Below are 14,909 nucleotides of genomic sequence, written 5' to 3' on the forward strand. Positions count from 1 at the left end.
CATTTGGATTGAAGCAAGTAATATATAACAACATTGAATTAAGGGTCATGACTCTACGTGGCATAAGCCACATAGAAGTCATGCTCCTACGTGGACATGACTATTCATCCTTTTATTTATAGGCATGGACACTTGATGTGAACTGAAACCAATAACTGTGGTAGTTTCACGAACCATCAAGCTGTCGATATTATCATAGAAGATTAATAGTTAGAGTTATCCTTATTCATAATATAATAAGAAATTTAAGATTGTATGCTATTGACTTTACAAAGAAGAATTTCACTTCCACTTTTTTTCCATAAAATTATCTATTTCTTCTTTCATCCCGAATTTCTAAATATTTTAATAATAAAAAATAATCAAGAAGCTGTAGTTAATATGACTCCAAAAACGATTTCAACATAATACGAAAGTAAATTGAAAATTATAGATTTCGACAATGCTAGAACTAGTTGTCTCTTTTATTTTTTAACTGAATAAATAACACTAAAGTTAATCAACCATTTTGGAGACAGATTAGCCGGTCCTGCTGCTAGTTTATTTTCCTTACACTTACGCTTATGTAATCCACGTTAAAATAACTCACAAAAATGATTAAAATAAGGTACAAGTAATGTGGGTCAACAAGTGCTGATTGTTTATTGATCTCCGTATTAAAAGTAATGCATCGTGTAACCGATAGTTTGCGACTGTGTTATTGTTTGTAATACCAGTTTCAATTTGACCAAAATAAAGCGTTTGTGAGAAATAGTGAAAATTGCAGAGATTTGCGACTTTGTTGTTATTTGTAATATCAGTTTCAATTTGACCCAAAGAAAGCGTTTGTGAGAAATAGTAAAATTGCGGAGAGATGAGGATAGAGTTGGTGTTGATTTGTTGGGCGGCGATAGTAGGTGTGCAGGGAATCAGGTTTGAAGTGGGAAAGACAGGGACCAAGTGCATCTCAGAGGACGTTCACGCCAATGTTGTTGTCTTGGCAAATTATTCAGTGATCAACCCCGACTCCCACAACGCCAAACAAGCGCTCGCCATTACTGTTCAGGTTTTTTTTTTTCCTCTGCTCTTTCCAGGCTTCTTCATTTTGTTGGTAATGAATTTTTTCGATTCGCATCTGGCTCATTTATTTCTGGGGTGATCACTTGGATCTCCTTGATCTGATTACCTCTAGAAAATTGTTCCACACCCGAGCTTTGAACTTAAACATCCTAGAACGTATTGGCGAGTGTTGACGCCCTTATTTTCATTAGCTTAAGATCAAATTGGACTTATTACTGTTTGGAGTAGACGTTTTTCAATTTATTAATTTTTTATTTTTTTTTGATTTGGTAAATTCCTCTCCTCGTGTAATTTTTGGCTTAGGTGGCACGAGTCGTATATTTCCTCCATCGAAGTCACATTGGACTTGCACACAAACTTAGGATGCAAGATTTTAGGCTATTTCAACACTTTATCATGTGTCATGGGGATTTCAATATTTTCATTGATAGCTACTTGATTTTGAATTTTGGGATGGAGTTAAGAAATGAGTTGATCCTCGATGGGTGGATAGACAACAGAAGATGTTATACAGGGAATGGGCTTGGGGATGTAATGATTTCTTATACATGTATAGGAAAAGAAGAATCAACCGGTGAGAATTCACGACATGGAGGGAGTCACTACCTTGTCAGGACCATGTAGGGGTAGGTAATTGTGCCAATGGTGGACTTAGATGGCAGGGAATAGTGTTGGTCACAACACAAGCTTCAGATGTTTGTAGCCAGAACCCACTAGGGATTTGACCAACTACAAACTATTTGAGTCTGCTATGGTCTTAGTATAGTATGTTAAACAAACAGCGAAAAATTCTCTCACATAAGTGACATTGTACAGTGCGAATTATCAATTTTTAAACAGCAGCTAAGGGTTGGAAGGATGGCGATTCCGTCATGCCCTTGACAAGCTAGGGACGGGGTCCTTGGTATTGCCACTGCTGAGTTAGGGATGAAACCCTGTAATTCAGCAGATTTGCAAAGTATTTCTGGAGAATTCACGATTTGATCAACTTCGGGTATCGTGCTATGATTTATTGACCTGAATATATATCGTAAATTTGTAATCTTTGATAAAAACTATTATCATATCTCAAGTGAATATTATTGTTTAAAAGAATATCCCAAAAGAGTACATTACAAAGTATGGAGGAAAATTTCAAACAACCCGGCAGACTAAAGAAGAAGAGAGTAGAGAAGATATTGTTGAAATTACAAAGAAAGCAATGACGGATACGGATGAGGAAGATCCTGTGTATCTGACGTTAACAAACACAGCCTTATCTTAAGGCATTCATTAAAAAATAAAATTAAAAAAATCTGAATTTTCAGGTAGTACAGAGGGATTGAAACACTATAGAACTTAGAGCAACTATCCTTCAACTCAAGACCAGACAGGAGATATGCAGATATTGAATAGAACAATATGTGTCTTAGATAAAATGGAAGAAACTGAAAGAGAATTATAACCAGTGCACAACAAGGATTTCAAAATTCTCAGATTAACACACTCACATAAGGTGATATGACTGTTTGCAAAGTGCTATAAAAATTATAAACAAAGATACAAAGCAACCGTGGTGAAGGTAATAGAGATTTGTATGATGACACAAGCTTACTACATCAGAGCCATAGAAAAATCTATAAGCATACCCATACAGGTAACAAATAAATCTACCAAATTGGAGGAAGTTGAGATCAAGTTGATATATGTATGAATATTTCCATTCTATATTTCCATTCTATTGAAAAGAATAAATGCAAACAAATTTGTGAATATATTATCTTTAGGTGAATTTAATGGCAAGACATACCGTTTTACAATACTTTAAGTTTTTCATTATGCTAATTTAATTGTTCAGTCAACAATATTTTTTTTTGGCTAATTGAACTGAGGGTTGATTGCCCCTCACTGATTATATTAACTTTCCAAAAATAAGTGCATTTCAGGTGTGAATATCGCTTTCAACCAGCAAAGTAAAATGAGTATTAACCACCCAAAAAAGTAGATAAAATTAGAAAAATCAGGTTGACAACATCACTGGCCCTTCTTGTCACGAGAACATAGATTCATATTATGCTGGACCTTATCCTTCTCCAAAGTTGATGACTTCTTATTCTTAATTGTTGTCCATGTATCTTCACTTTCAGCTCCCAAAGCTTTGAGAGTATCTTCAGGCAGCACTAATATTGATGGAGGAGGAAGAGAATGCATTTAAATTTGGAGTTCTGGGAGAAAGCCCGCCATCCTTGGACAAAGAAGAAGAATAGACTGGGGAGTCCAGGGGGAGTCAAGATCATCATGATCATCTGGAAAGATAAATTGATGGCTTGGATCAGCCCTTCCTTTCCACCATGTGGCCTAGTTAGGTGGATTGATCCTCATTACTGCAGAAATAGATTGGGGGCAAGCATCTGCCAAGTAACCCATGGCATAGCAAGATCTACATTTGAATTCAATTCCTTAATAATCCAATTGCTGGTTCCACATTCTGTCTCTTACCTTTAGTCTAATTTTTTCCGGTAGCTGCTTGGAGAGATTCATTTCCATAAGAATCCCAGCAAAAGGTGAACTGAGAGTGAAGGTGAGATTTTTTTGGGATTGAAATGAGTTTCTCAATGGAGGAAAGCTGGAAATTGCATTGGGAGTTCTGGTAAATAAACCCAAACTGGTATGATAGAGAAAGCTTCAGTGAGAGGGTTGAATTCTTGGAACCGTGGTTTTAGGCACAAAGGAGCTTTATCCCAAGACCATGGGCCTCCTTGATTCTACTGTTCCCTTCCCTTTGTTGAACCATAGTTTACCATGAAGAAGCCTTTTGCACCTGGTGCTAAGAAAAGCTCATCATCTAGTAGGGGCTTCCAAGTTTTCAAATCCATTCATTTAGCTTTACCAGGCTTGGCTAAAAATTATGAAACAAGCAAATTAAGGAGTACTCCCAGTGAGCTCTTTCCATGGCTAAAACTTCATCCCCAAATTCCACAATTTAGACTTAAGGAAAGCAGATTTAGGAGGAGAAAATTGGGGCTTTTTCCTGTGGAATGCGCAAAACAAGTCGCATACTGTGATGTAATGTCCCCTTACTGTATTGCCTGAGAATTTGCCCTAAGATCACATTTGCAACCCATTAACATTAGGATGTCATCTTACCAAATCATATCTTTGAATGATGCAGTCCAAGGTCTGGAACCTGCAATCATAACTGAAGCTATTAAGATTTTGGCAATTGCATAATTTATTGAAAGAATTGGATGTACATATATAAGCAATTACAAAGACGATGTTTCCTAATGAAACAATCGTTCATAGAGAGTGAAAATAGAAACAATCTAATTAAGCTAATATTACACCTAGTTTACATTATTGACCATTAAATCATGATAGAATAATATTATTCTAACACCCTCCCTTAATGGTCAATCTGTCAACTACACCCCCTAAATTTGGCGAACTTGTCCGGGCTCAGAGACTTGGTGAGAATGTCTGCAGTCTGATCCTTTGTTGGAACATACTGCAAATCTACTGATTTGTCTTCAACCAACTTTCGGATGAAATGACAGTGAAGCTCAACATGCTTGGTTCGTTCGTGGAAGACTGGATTCTTGGCAAGTTTGAGCACCCCTTGATTGTCACAGAAGAGGGGTGAAGGACCTGCTTGAGACATCTACATGTCCGAAAGCATCCTTTGAAGACAAACTGCCTCACAAGATGCTTTTATAGTTTCCCGATATTCTACTTTGGTTGAGGAAAGCGCTACAGCCTGCTGCTTCTTATTGGTCCAAGTAATGGCACCTCTTCCTAGATTGAAGACATACCCAGATGTGGATTTTCCGTCATCAACAGAGCCTGCCCAATCGGAGTCTGTGTAACCAGTGAGTGTAGGATCTTTGTTTCTGCCATACAGAATGCCAAAGCTAGAAGTGCCCTTGACATAGTGCAGGACATGCTTCATTGCAGCCTGGTGTTCAGCTATAGGGGCTGTCATGAGGCGAGAAATGTAGCTCACAACAAAAGTGAGATGAGGTCTAGTGGTGGTGAGATAGACGACACTGCCCACTAGTTGCCTGAATGCGGATTCATTCTCAATAGGAGAGTTAGATTTGATCGACAACGTTAGGCCTTTCTCCATAGGTGTAGATGCAAGTTTGCAATCCTGCATTCGAAACTTGTCTACCAGCGCCTTGGCATACTTTGACTGAGAGATGAAGATGCTATCACTATTTTGCCAAACTTTAACACCTAAGCAGTAATGCAGAAGCCCTAGGTTGGTCATGTCAAATGTTTGGCACAAACTTTGTTTGATTTCCTGAATCAACAGTGCCGAACTGCCAATGATAATCAGATATCCACATAGATGACAAGAAGGATGATATCATTGCCAGTAGTTTTGACATACAAATTTGAGTCAGAAGGACTTTCTGAAAGCCTTGATTAGTAAGGTACTTATCAATTTTCATGTGCCAAGCCCGAGGAGCCTATCTCAAGCCAAAGAGTGCTTTCACTAGTTTGCACACCTGGTGTTATTTACCGGCAACCTTGAATCCAGGTGGCCGCGTCATGTAGACTTCTTCCTGCAACTCACCATTGAGGAAGTCATTCTTGACGTCCATTTGATGGACCTTCCAACCAAACTGAACTGCCATTGCTAGAACTAATCTAATGGTGCTCACCTTTGCTGTCAGAGCAAAGGTCTCCTCGTAGTCAATACCTTCACGTTGAGAGAAGCCTTTCGCTACCAATTGAGCTTTGTACTTATCCAATGTACCATCAGCTTTATACTTGACCTTATAGACCCATTTGCAGCTAATGGGTTTCTTCCCTCGTGGAAGATTAGTCAAAACCCAAGTGTTGTTTTTCAAAAGACTATGGTGCTTTGCCTCCATAGCTTGTTCCCACTCAAGTATCCCTTTGGCCTCAGAGTATTTTTGAGTCTCATACACACTGTGAATGTTGGCCATGAGAGCATAATTGACGGTATGTTGCTGTTTGCTCTTGTGTCTAGATTATCTACCCTCAATGAGTTTATCATCATGAAGATCACCAATAGTTTTGGTCCACCACTTAGGTTGGAGAGTAGATGTACCAACATCTAAAATAGGAGGATCAACATCACCAGGAATGTCAATAACAAAGTCATTAGGATGCTGCTCAAGATTCTCCTGAGGAAATTAGGGTGGTGCAACTGCCTATCTAGGAGACCTTGCAGCAGGGGTGACAAGTGTAGAGCTTGGAGCAGCTGTATCCCTCCTCCCATTAGGTGGACCTAACGGAAGACAGACACCCAAATCTGTAGCCTTCAGATGCTGATCCTCAAGGCTCAAACAGGAGAAGAGAGCTGAAAAGGCTCTCGTTCTTCATCAAAAACAACATCCCAACTGAATATTAGACGATCTGTGTCTACATCAATCAACTAGTAAGCTTTGTGATTGTCGTTGTAGCCGGTGAACATGAGTTTCTGGCTCTTGGAATCCAACTTGGTGCACTCGCTGGTGTCGTCATCTTGGCTGTGATTGGCAATGGCTGGACTGGTGGAGGCCGAGGATGCATCTGACCAAACCTAGGTATGGGGATGGTAGAGATGGTACCCACTGTGACTCTAGATGATGCCAATGGTCCTCCCTCTCCTCCGACGGTCAGGAATGCTGGAGTAAATACCACTTGGCCGGTCGTGCCAGCTCCCCCTCCAGGCATTCCACGATGCCCCCTTGGTACACTTGCTAACGATACTGTCTGAGTGGTGGGGGTCTCCTACGGCGGTACTGGCTGCTCGGTCTGTGAAAGCCTAAAGGTGCTATCTTCCTTTGAATCATCCGACCCCTCACTTTCCTCTTCACTAGTGCTATGTCGTCCTGAATCCGTGTCACCGGCCGACACCACTACGTGGACCGGTCTCCTCCTCTTCCTGCTAGTTTGTCCCTCGGCTGTAGTCAAAATATCCAGCTCTGACCAATAAAATATAGCTGGCTTAAGGGAGTCGATGCTATCCCGTGGCTGCCATCCTCTACGGTGTGGTGGCACCTGTACCCGCACGGAATCTAAAAATAATCCGATAGTGTGATGTGACATATAAAATACTTTATGTTTCAGCATCATACAGTCGTGGGCTCTGTCTGACAGTAGACTGGCCCAATCATACACCATGCCCTTTCTGAGTCCTACCATCAATGCGATTATAGGTACTGCCGCGTCCGACGCTCTGTTGGCTCCAGTCAGCCTACTCTGTACTACGTCAAGTAAACATTGCCAGATGCCAGATTTTAAAAATTTCTTCTTCAGACCTCTTCCCTTCGGATCCAGGATGCGACTCCATTCTTCTGTAGTCAAGTTGTCCCTACACATTTCTTTTAATAGCTGGGTTCTTCTTTCCTCGGACAACTTTGTTACCTTTTTGCCAATCTTTTTGCCCTTGTCAGGAATGCCAAATACTCTCTCAAAATCATCAGAGTTAAATGAAACAATGATGTCAGTGTGCTGGAAATTGAATGACGATGTGCGAAGTTCAGGATCATATGTTTTAATCATTTGTTGTAGGTAGGGTTCGAATTCCTTAATATTAAAAATGGGCATTTGAATAGCATCATGGACCTTAGCTTTTGTTAATTCAATTTTTACCTCAATATCTGACGGGCTCGTGGCATTTTCCCACCATTGCCTGCACACCGTTCCAGCCAAACCCTCGAATAGAATTGTATCTGCGGCGACCTGCGTAACTCTTCCCTTTCCTGCATCCTGTGCAATTGCTTTGCCCTTGTCTTGGTCGCCCATTGCTACAACAGGTTTCTTTCTGGCTTCCTTCTTGGTTTGCTCTTCTCTTTCCTGCAATTTCTTCCTCCAGTCTAGCTTTTTCAATCCCCTAGGTTCAGTCGCCATTAATCAAAATAAAATAAAAATTCCTTGTCTGGGGTTCGATTTGTAATTGTTTCGAGTCTTAACTATCTTTCGTTTTGTACGGATTTGCCTTGCTAATGTGGTACGGCTGATTTGATTGTACGGCTATCACCCGACAATTTTCTAACTTGGCAATTTCCTGAGTATTCATGCCATATAAAACACTTAATGACAAAAAAATAACTTTAACTTTTTTCTGTACGTCCCTTTTTTCTTTTTTTACTCAATTTCGTATGTCCGTATGGCCTTTTCCGTACGACCGTACGGTTTTTTTTTTTTTTTGTTATAAATTTTTAAAAAAAATTTAAATTTTTTTTATAAAAAACATCAATTCCGTACGTCCATACGGCCTTTTCCGTACGACTGCACGGATTTTTTTTTTAAATTTTGATTTTTTTTAAAATTTAAAATTCCGTACTGTACGACCGTACGAACCTACTGTACTGTTATTTCCGTAGATAGCATTTTTATATTTTTTAATTTTTTAATTTTCCGTTTTTTTCCTACGGCACCGTACGGGGTCATACGGACCTACCGTACGGTCATTTCCATACGACCGCACTTACCTGTTCGCCTGGGCGGACCTCGTCTCTTGCCTCCATTGGTGATAGATTTTCAACTTGGAGCCATTTACAGCATCAGGCACCTCCATCCCGTCCATCGTCCACAGCTTGATGGCTCCGTTCGCGCCAACTTCGCGAATCTTAAAGGGACCTAGCCATTTTACCCTGAACTTGCCTGGCTTAATTTCGTTTCGACCATTAAACTTCAATACCAATTGCCTCGGGGTGAAGTGCATCCTTCTTAAATGTTTGTCGTGCTAGGCTTTCCGTCGTTGCTGAGCTGTCTTCGTCGCCCACTGTGCCATCGTCCGTCTTTCATCCAACTTATTCAGGGCGTATAGTCTCTCCCGGAGGCTTTCCATGTCGCCTAACCTGTTGTCAATGGCAATTCTGAGACTTGGTACCATGAATTCCACTGGCACCACAGCCTCCTGGCCGTACATTAATTGGAATGGTGTTTGCCCAGTGGTTACCTTGTAAGTTGTTTGGTACGCCCAAAGTACCAACGGTAGACGCTCCTCCCAGTCTTCCTTCTCAACCCCGCAGGACTTATAAATTACTGACACCATGATTTTGTTGGTCGCCTCAGCTTGGCCGTTTGCCCGAGGATAGTATGGAAAATTTTGAATTTGGTTGTCAACAGCCGGATAATGTGGTTTACGAAGTGCCCTCCTCTATCACTTGTTAACTGTATAGGTATTCCGTACCGGGTGATAATCTGTTCATAAATGAATCTCGCTGTACTAACGGTGGAGTTGTCTGCCAAGGCCCTCGCTTCGACCCATTTGGTCAAGTATTCGGTCGCCATGACAATGTATCCACATCGTCGGGCTCGGCTTGGTTTCAATGGACCAATGAAGTCTAACCCCCATCTTTCGAACAGCTCTTGAGCATTCGACGGGTTGAGTGGCATAAAATCCCTCTTTAACGGTCGTCCAGCGCGTTGACATGTATCACAACTTGTCACCCATTCTCTGGCGTCATTATGCACTGTCGGCCACCATAAGCCTGCTAGTAAGACTTTCCTTGCCGTCGTGTTCGGTCCCATGTGTCCTCCTGCGACCCCTTCATGTGCTTCTCTCAGGACTCCTGGGATTTCCTCTTCCAAGACGCATCGTCGTAAGATCTGGTCAGTTCCCATCTTGTAGAGAAGGCCATTTATAAGTTGGAACGTTCTGCTTCTTAGTACAAGTTTTCGTCTTTCGCCTGACGACATTTCCTTAGGAAATTTTGAAGTTGACAGGTATTCGCCCACACTCGTGTACTAGGCAGGAAGGACGGCAATGTGGAAGAGATGGGCGTTCGGAAAATCCTCGTTAACACCTTCGGCCGACTCTCCAGACTTGATCCGTGATAGCTGGTCGGCGATGACATGGCTCTTGCCAGGTCTGACAATGATGTTGAATGTAAATTCTTGTAACAGCAACAGCCATCGGCTAATCCGCCCCTGGATGATTGGCTTGTTCACCAGGTACATCAACGCCTGGTGATCCACATAAAATGTGAATGGTGTCGCCAATAGGTAATGTCAGAATTTCTGGACGGAGTATACCATCTTGAGGGCTTCTCTCTCCGTCATGCTGTAATTCTTCTCTGCTTTTGACAAGAGTTGGCTTGCAAAATACACTGGGTGGTCCAGCTCGTGGCTGCCAACCTGCGCCAGTGTGGCCCCTATGGAAAAGTTGGATGCGTCGACATGTACATGGAACTCTTTGTCCCAGTTTGGATATGTCAGGATTGGCGCACCTACCAACCGTGACTTTAACTCCTGGAAAGCCTCTTCTTGGGCCGTCCCCCAAATGTACGGCTCCCCCCTTCGTGTCAGCATATCAAGTGGGTATGATACTTGGGCAAAGTTCTTAATAAACCGCCTATAATAACCAATGTGTCCAAGAAATGACTTGATGCCAGTGACATCGTCGGGCGCCTCCATCTCCACAATGACCCGTACCTTGTCAGGGTCAGTCTTCAGTCCGGCCTTGCAGACGATGTGCCCTAGTAACTTGCCTTGAGGCACCATAAATCTGCATTTCATGGGATTTAGGGCGAGGCGGGCTTGTCGGCATCTTTCCATGCATTCGCCAAGTGCGGCGAGATGTGCCTCTTCCGTGCTATAAATGGACCAGTCGTCCAAGAATGCTTTGAAGTTTCCTACAGACATTTTGTCAAAAATATGGAGGATTATCTGTTGGAAGGTAGCTAGCGCATTGCACAACCCGAATGGCATACGGTTGTATGCATAGACGCCATCTTCTACGACAAAGGTGGTCTTCAATTTGTCCTCCTCTGCAATGGAAATTTGATTATATCCGGAGAATCCATCCATAAATGAATAAATTTCATGGCCTGCTACTTCCTCGAGGATGGTGTCTGTGAATGGTATGGGAAATGGATCTTTAATTGTGATAGCATTCAAACACTTGAAGTCTACACAGATTCTTATTTGATCGGCCTCCTTTTTCAAGGATATTACAATGGGTGATACCCATTCGCTGGTCTGGACCTTGAAGATGATTCCTGCTTCGAGCATGCGGTCAATTTCGTCATTTACCCTAGCGGCATAATTTTTGTTCATCCTGTATGGCCGCTTCCGTACAGGCATGGCTCTGGGAACCAAAGGGATTCGGTGTACACAAAGTTCTTGTGGTACCCATTTGAGGTCTTTATACGTCCAGGCGAACACATCCTTGTACTCTGTGAAAATTTTGAACGCCGTCGTCTTCAAGACCGGATTCCAGTTGTCGCCGACCAGAATATTTTTCTGTTCTGAAGTTTCTCCAAGATTTGTAATTTTAAGTGCGGATTCCTCGTACCTTATGGGCTTACTCTTGTCGAACGGGTGCATTGGTGCGTCATCCACAGGGGCATCCCCTTCCTTGTATTGTCCGTACTCTGGCGGGAACTCGTTCTCGTCAGGTTCTTCTTCGATCTCCAGCACATTGCACCCGTACAATAATTCATAGTCTTCCATTTGCCAATGGAAGAGCCCTCTCAAAGAATCCGTCTCGTCCTCAGAACAAGCTTGAATTCCTAAGATGCCTTCGTCATCCAGTTCCCTGCCATCCTTCCCTTCGTCCGTACCATCGTCCCTGTCGGACTCTGACTCTGATGCCAACTCTTCACTGACCAGTTGGGTTTTGAGGTCAATGATATATCTTCTGCCGGCCTTTTCCATGGACAAGGTGTTCTTTTTCCAATTGTGGTTTGCTTTTGCCGCCACCAGCCAGCCTCTGCCAAGGATGGCATCATATCCCTTCTTCTTCAATGGGATGACCACAAAGTTCAAGACGAATGGCTGTGTTCTGATCGTTACTGGCTGCGCCATGAGTGTGCCAAGCGGCTTGATGCTGTGTTGGTCTGCTCCCAATAAATTAAAGGTGGACGGCCAGAGAGTAGGTTTGCCCAATTTTTTCCATGTTTTCTCTGGCAAGACATTTACTTCTGACCCGCCGTCGACAATGGTGTCGGTCAAGATGGTGCCCAGTATACCCATTTCCACCACTGCTGAGTGTCTACCATTGTTGATTGTCAGGGCTAATGGGTCTGCCGCCGTCTTGCCAAGGTTGTCCCTTCCATGTGTTGGTCGGCCGACTGGGGTTATCAGTATGGATTGTAGAAGTGGCATACTTTCGAGGAGATCCTTCATTTTGACGGGTATCTCGACTTGTAGCAGTTGGTTTATAATATTTGTTTCTGCTTCAGAGCGAGAAGTACCTGCAAGCACGTGTGCGTCCTTGTTTGTCGACATCTCCTTCTCCAGTTCCGCTCGTGCCTCCAGTGCCTTTCGTTTTTCCGTACGAGGATCTGGGTAAGTGGCCGCTTTCGTCTTGGATCTTGTTATGGCGAGCACATCCTTCGTTTCTACATTCAACAAATTCACTCCAGATTTCGGACAGTTGCCATCGTCATGGTCCCCCGGACCGCACCACTTGCAAAGTTTTTGTGGCACTTCCTCCGCCGTACAGTCCCTAGCAAAATGCCCCCATTGGTTGCAAGCCCGACATTGTGTCATCGGCCGCCCTTTAGCGTCGTATTGGATTCGGCTTCTATTATTAGTATTATTATTATTGCCTCTTCCTCCTCGCCTGTTGTTTCGATAGCCGCCAGACGATGCGTTGTTGATTGCAGGCTGGGACGTGCCAGCTGGCGTAGATGGTTCCGTAAAGAGAACTTGTTGGTTACGGGTCCTCATATTGTACGGACACTCCTTGGTAAGGTGTCCGACAATCTGACAAATATCACAAAATGCTTTCTTCGGACAAGACCCCTTGGTGTGTCTGTCGCTGCGGCAGTCCGTGCACCATAAATTCCCTTCGTCGGCTTTGCTTGTGCTTCCTTTGGTCGCCTTCATCTCTCTCATCATTTGCTCCATATCTTTCTGGAGAGCCCGTACCTTGCGATTAGACTCGTCATCACTGCTACTGCTTTTGTCAAAAGAGGAATCGTCGTCTGACGAGGATTTATTTTTCTTTTTCTTGGACGTCTTCTGCTCACTTTCTAAATCCATTGCCCTATTATAGGCGTCGATATATGAAGAGGGAGGTACGATCTTCATTTTCCGTCTAAGAGACGTTTTCAGACCTTCCACGAACCACTGTTTTTTCAATCCGTCTGCGAGCTGGTTCTCCATTTTTCCTAGCAGCTCTTTGAGCCGCCAGCTGTAGGTTTGAACCATCTCGTTCTTCCTCTGTTTCGTGCCATAAATTTCGGCTACGATCTCATTATCGTCTCTTAGGAGACGAAACTCCGCTTGAAATTCCTTCTTCAAGTCAAGCCATGTGCTAATTTTAGCCTTCTCCGTATCGGAGAACCAGTCGATGGCCACGCCCCTTAGGGTTGCCGAAAACTGTGTTACCCACTCGTCCGGATCGGTAACACCATTCGCTCCCCAAATTGTTTCACAAGTGCGACAGTGGCGGACAGGGTCTTCTTTCCTATCCCCATGGAACTTTGGAAGTTATTGTTTTTGCGCCATGCCTTGTCTTTTTACTACTGGTGGTTGCTGTCCTACTCCGGATGGGTTAGATCCTGTAAGAGGTGCTTGACTGCCGTGCCCCGGTGTCCCTCCGACACTCTTGGCAGCCCCGATGTCTTCTCCCTCCCTTGCCTCCTCCCCACTCCGTGGAGTTTTCCTAGCCTCTGGTGTGCGTGACAAGTCCCTCAAGTCCCTCAACTGAGTTTTAGTACACTCTATCCTACGGCGGGTTTCTGCAAGTAACTCCTCTCGACTTCGTGGGTGGCCGTCGGCCTCACCGTCCCCTTCGGAGCGTTCCTCCTCCCTTCGCTTATACCTTTGTCGCCTTTCCGCTTGCTGTTCAAGGATCAAGGCACGTCAAGCTACTGCACGTTCATCTATATACTCTTGCTTATTTGTCTTTATTCAATGTATTGGGCATTAATTCCCGTACGGCTTTATATAAAACGACGACATATAAAAAGTAGAACACTTTTATTCATTCATCCTGTGGGATACAAGTCTATGTCAACAATATGACATAATTATTACAATGAGTGTTCTTTATTCTACCTTGTACGACTCAAGGTTCAAGTGTCCCGTCGCATGCCATCCTGTTGCGCTTCCCAATGACGGTTGTTTTCTTCATACTGTAGGAGGATCTGTTGGCGTCGTTCTTCGCAAGCAATTTCCTCCAGGCGAGCCCGCTGTGCGAGTGAAGCCTGTGCGAGCAATCGGGGGAGGTGGTTCATCAACTGCAGGGCTAACTTCCAGTGCAGTCCACACGACACTTGTTGGAACTTCCACCTCTGTGGCCTCTCTTCGGACGTAGGTTTCAATGGCCACCTGAAGTAGGATTGAAAATTCCCTCGTTGTAGTATCTTCTCTGTTGTAGAGCTCTGTTCGTGCGTCGCCCGCCTCAGGGTTAATCTCGCTCGCGGGTAGGCCCATCGCGTCCGTATGCCATCCACTCCTTTTCTCGAGTCTGTCTAGGCAACGGCGCCAAATGTTTTGCCAATAAAGTGTAATTCAATGCATTGCAGAAATAATAGACATGACAGAATATAAAGAAACTCAGATCTTCATTAATTCATAATAGTGTCAGTACAATGACAATGACCATACTAACTCTGTCTCCATGACCAAGAACTCGCTAATATATAAAGGTGACCGGTCAGTTACCTGGTGTCAACTGTCGACAACCGACGGGTTAACTGTCGTCATTAACTCTAATTATATTAAATGTCTTATTGCTTAATTACCCGACAACAGACCTAACGGAAGACAAACACCCAAATCTGTAGCCTTCAGATGCTGATCCTCAAGGCTCAAAACAGGAGAAGAGAGCTGAAAAGGCTCTTGTTCTTCATCAAAAACAACATCCCAACTGAATATTAGACGATCTGTGTCTACATCAATCAACTAGTAAGCTTTGCGATTGTCGTTGTAGCCGGTGAACATGAGTTTCT

At 43.3% G+C, this 14,909-nt stretch overlaps 1 protein-coding gene across 2 annotated transcripts in view; it reads left to right on the forward strand.

Annotated features, from left to right (window-relative positions):
- The first annotated feature begins 656 nt into the window (after positions 1 to 656).
- The window catches only part of LOC131064918 (transmembrane emp24 domain-containing protein p24delta3), a 79,934-nt gene continuing 65,681 nt past the window's right edge, over positions 657 to 14,909 (forward strand). The window contains exon 1 of one of the 2 annotated variants that reach the window (XR_009111331.2): positions 657 to 1,045. Coding sequence is in view for 1 of the 2 variants with exons in the window: in XM_057999251.2 (XP_057855234.1) it covers positions 854 to 1,045 (192 nt within the window). In the remaining variant the exon portion in view is untranslated. The remainder of the gene's footprint in view (positions 1,046 to 14,909) is intronic. The other variant, XM_057999251.2, reaches the window with a different exon arrangement.

This window comes from Cryptomeria japonica, chromosome 1, assembly GCF_030272615.1.
Source record: "Cryptomeria japonica chromosome 1, Sugi_1.0, whole genome shotgun sequence".
NCBI lineage: Eukaryota > Viridiplantae > Streptophyta > Pinopsida > Cupressales > Cupressaceae > Cryptomeria > Cryptomeria japonica.